Consider the following 3,949-nt stretch of genomic DNA (forward strand, 5'->3'; position numbering starts at 1 on the left):
GCTGGCTGAATTGGGTCCATCATTAGGAGGCAATGAGTTCTAGTCCCACCATAGACATGAAAGCCGGCTGGGTATAACCATTGGCCCAATAGGAGGAAGGAGTATTTGGTATGTTCGCTGCTTTTGAGTTATTTATAAAAATAATAAAGGCGGAATATAAATCAAAATAAAGTCCAGGCTTACACTGCACAGATCCCAGCAACCCCTGCAGCGGTGTGAGAAAAGACACCATTTTATGCCAACCCAACATTTTTCAGAGCCCCTCGTTAGATATGTGAAAAGAACTTCAATCACCTGTCAAAATCAGCCAGATGTTCTGGGTCAATGTAGTCGGTCACTTTCAAGGTGAGATCCGCCACTTTCTGTGTTTTGGGATCCTGGATGGAGAGGGACAGAAACAACAGGGAAGCAGGAAGCTGAACGCCACGTAGGGTGTCCTAAAAGTGCTTCCCCCCCCCCCAAAAGGCAACTGGTCTTTCTTTTTTCTTTGAAAACCTTTTGCAAGGGTCTTCCAACTTGGTCCTTTTATGACTTGTGGACTTCAACTCCCAGAATTCCTCAGCCAGCAATGCCAGCTGTGCTGGGGAATTCTGGGAGCTGAAGTCCACCCCATCTTAAAGTGGTCAAGGTGGAGGAACGCTGGGCTAGAAGCTTTTGTCTTTCGCACCCAAAATGTTTGCTAGGCATGGGGAGAAGAATGGGGTGACCTGGCAGGTGGTACTCCCAGACCTATGTGTCACTCCCTTCCGGCTTCTGCTCCAGGTTCAAAAGAGACCAAAACCTTTAGGGCAGCCAATGACCAGTCCATAAGAGGTTGATTGCTTTGGGTTTACATCTCCATCCTTCAGGAGAAGAGTTAGGTACGGTGGCTTCTTCCCCTTTAGGGGAGCACGGATCAGTGCCCCCCCCCAAAGCAGCCTCACCATGACGTTGAGAATGATGCTGTTGTCCATCAAAATGGCTTTCACCAGCAGGTCGTGAGAATCGTCCTTCAGCCGGTAGCGCAGAGTGTAGAGTTCCTTGTCGGCATTCCAGCCGGCGGGCAGCATTTCCGACTTCCTCTCGTTGGCGCCTGGCTGTAAGAAGACCCCAGGCAGAGGGCCTCGTTAAATGGGGGGCCCTTGATGCTCTCTGAGCTTGTTTTCTTGCAGACATTTCATGACCCTACTAGATAACAGAATCAGTGCTAGGAGGGAGGAGGAGGAGGAGGACGACGACTGTGGGGTCCTTGGTGCTCTCTGAGCTTGGTGGTTTTCTTGCAGACATTTCATGACCCGGCTAGGTAACATCATCAGTGCTACAAGAGAGGGATGTTTGTAGAGAGAAGGAGGAGGAGGAGGAGGAGGATGAGGAGGATGGGGGGCTACTATGGGCTTCTTGGTGCTCTCCGAGTTGCTTGTTTTCTGGCAGACATTTCATGACCCAACTAGGGAACATCATCAGTCTTAGAAGAGTGGGGTTTGCTTTGTTTATATGAACACCAGTGAATAACAATTTATATGAAAAATAAAATAAAAAAATAAAAAATAAAATGAAATAAAATAAAATATAAAACAAAATATAAAATAAAAATAAAATAAAAAATAAAATAAAATAAAAAAATAAAATAAAATATAAAACAAAACAAAATATAAAATAAAAATAAAATAAAATAAAAATAAATAAATAAATAAAATAAATAAATAAAAATAAATATCATCAGTCTTAGAAGAGTGGGGTTTGCTGTTTATATGAACACCAGTAAATAGCAGCTTATATGAAAAATAAAATTAAAAAAATAAAATAAAAAATAAAAAATAAAATAAAATATAAAACAAAACAAAATATAAAATAAAAATAATATAAAATATAAAACAAAACAAAATATAAAATAAAAATAATATAAAATATAACACAAAACAAAATATAAAATAAAAATAAAATAAAAAAATAAAAAAATAAAATAATATTGCTTTGTTTATATATACACCAGTAAATAACAGTTTATATGAAAAATAAAATAAAAGAAATAAAATAATAAAATAAAACATAGAACAAAACAAAAAATAAAAATAATAAAAATAAAATAAAATAAAAAATAAATAAAATAAAACTGTCCATGGCACCTGAATTTCTGAAGCATTGGCTGGAAACATTGCTTAAGGTTTTGTCACCCCACCCCCCCATCAAGGCAGTCCTGCTTAGTGGTGACCCCTGAAATATAGGCTCCCTTCTCAGAACCGGCACTTTCTTATTATGGGATTTTTTGCAGAGCTGTAAAGATTATTTTCATATTTCAGGTGGTTAGTTTGCAGTTTGGAAAACTGGAAAACCATTTTGTGCAATGCTGATATGGATTTTATGTAGACAGGGCTGTGGTTTTCATATTTCATATCTCTAGCAGTGTGTCACTTTAAAATATCTGGACTTCAACTCCCAGAATCCCTCAGCCAGAAATGCATTCTGGGAGCTGAAGTCCAGACATGTTAAAAGCAGCTCAGATTGAAAAGCTTTTAGATCAGGGCTCTTCAAACTTGGCCCTTTCATGACTGGTGGACTTCAACTCCCAGAATCCCTCAGCCAGGCACGCTGGCTGAGGAATTCTGGGAGTTGAATTCCACAAGTCATGAAGGGGCCAGAGTTCCCCCATGCTGGCTGAGGAATTCTGGGAGTTGAAGTCCACAAGTCATAAAAAGGCCAAGTCTGAAGACCCCTGCTATAGAATATATAAGGCAGGCAGGGCTTTTTTTCAGCCGGAACGCGGCGGAACCGCGTTCCGGCACCTTTTTCCGGGCCGGCCGCACCGGAAATAGCCCCTCCCAAATTTTACTTGCATTCCTGTTCTCTAAAGGGGCGGTCCTAGGGTTTGATGAGGGCGTGGCCAGGTTTGAGTTCCGCCACCTTTTCTCCGAGAAAAAAAGCCCTGAAGGCAGGTATGAGTATTTTGAGGAAATCTTGAAGGAACATTCTGGAAAAAAAGAGTAGACAGAGGCCTAGTTCAGATTTTTGTTGGCTGCTTTGTGGCTCCATAGCTGGAAGATAGAGAAAGATCACTAAATGTAGCATGCCTGGCTGAGGAATTCTGGGAGTTGAAGTCCACGAGTCATGAAAGGGCCCAGTTTGAAGACCCCCTGGTTTAGGACTACATACCTGTATTACATTCTTTATGAGGGGGAAAAAAAGCAGAAATCTTACCCTTGTTCTACATTTAGTGATAATTACGTGTCTTCCAGCCGTGGAGCCAAAAAGCAGCCAACAAAAATCTGAACTAGGCCTCTATCTACTTTTTTCCAGAATGTTCCTTCAAGATTTCCTCAAAATACTCATACCTGCCTTATATATTCTATAGCAGGGGACTTCAAACTTGGCCCTTTTATGACTGGTGGACTTCAACTCCCAGAATTCCTCAGCCAGCAATGCATTCTGGGAGCTGAAGTCCAGGCCTCTTAAAGGTGCTAAGGTTGAGAAACAACAACCCAGATCCTTGAGTTCCTTCATAGTTTCCAGTCTTAAACCTTATCTATCACCTGAAGTCTTGGGAACTGGATGGATTGCTTAAATTAATTAATTCTATATACTGCCCATCTTCTCCATAGGGCAATTACCGGATAGTAGGTAGATGGATGCCTTTATTAATAATCGACAAATTAATCAACGAAGGATAATATTCTTAGCTCAGGGCTGACATGAGGGGTCCCTGGTGAACTCTGAGCTTGCTTGTTTTCTTGCAGACTTTTCGTGACCTAAACTAGGTAACATGATCAGTGTTAGAAGGGAGTGGGATGTGTGGGGAGGAGCAGGAGGAGCAGAAGGAGGAGCAGGAGGAGGAGGAGGAGGAGGAGGAGGAGGAGGAGGAGGAGGAGGAGGAGGAAAAAAACTATGGGGTCCTTGGTGCTCTCCTAGTTGCTTGTTTTCTTGCAGACGTTTTATGACCCAACTAGATAACATGATCAGTGTTAGAAGGGAGTGG

General features: G+C 41.5%; 1 protein-coding gene across 1 annotated transcript in view; it reads right to left on the reverse strand.

Annotated features, from left to right (window-relative positions):
* The window catches only part of LOC107299649 (proteasome inhibitor PI31 subunit-like), a gene marked incomplete at its 5' end in the record, with an annotated part of 6,758 nt that extends 5,682 nt beyond the window's left edge, over nucleotides 1–1,076 (reverse strand). Inside the window, 2 exons of the mRNA XM_015829005.1 lie at nucleotides 295–377; nucleotides 924–1,076. Of these exons, the coding sequence (XP_015684491.1) occupies nucleotides 295–377; nucleotides 924–1,076 (236 nt within the window). The remainder of the gene's footprint in view (nucleotides 1–294; nucleotides 378–923) is intronic.
* Nucleotides 1,077–3,949: the final 2,873 nt, after the last annotated feature.

The sequence above is a fragment of the Protobothrops mucrosquamatus genome, unplaced genomic scaffold, assembly GCF_001527695.2.
Source record: "Protobothrops mucrosquamatus isolate PMUCROS unplaced genomic scaffold, P.Mucros_1.0 scaffold5227, whole genome shotgun sequence".
Classification (NCBI taxonomy): Eukaryota; Metazoa; Chordata; class Lepidosauria; order Squamata; family Viperidae; genus Protobothrops; species Protobothrops mucrosquamatus.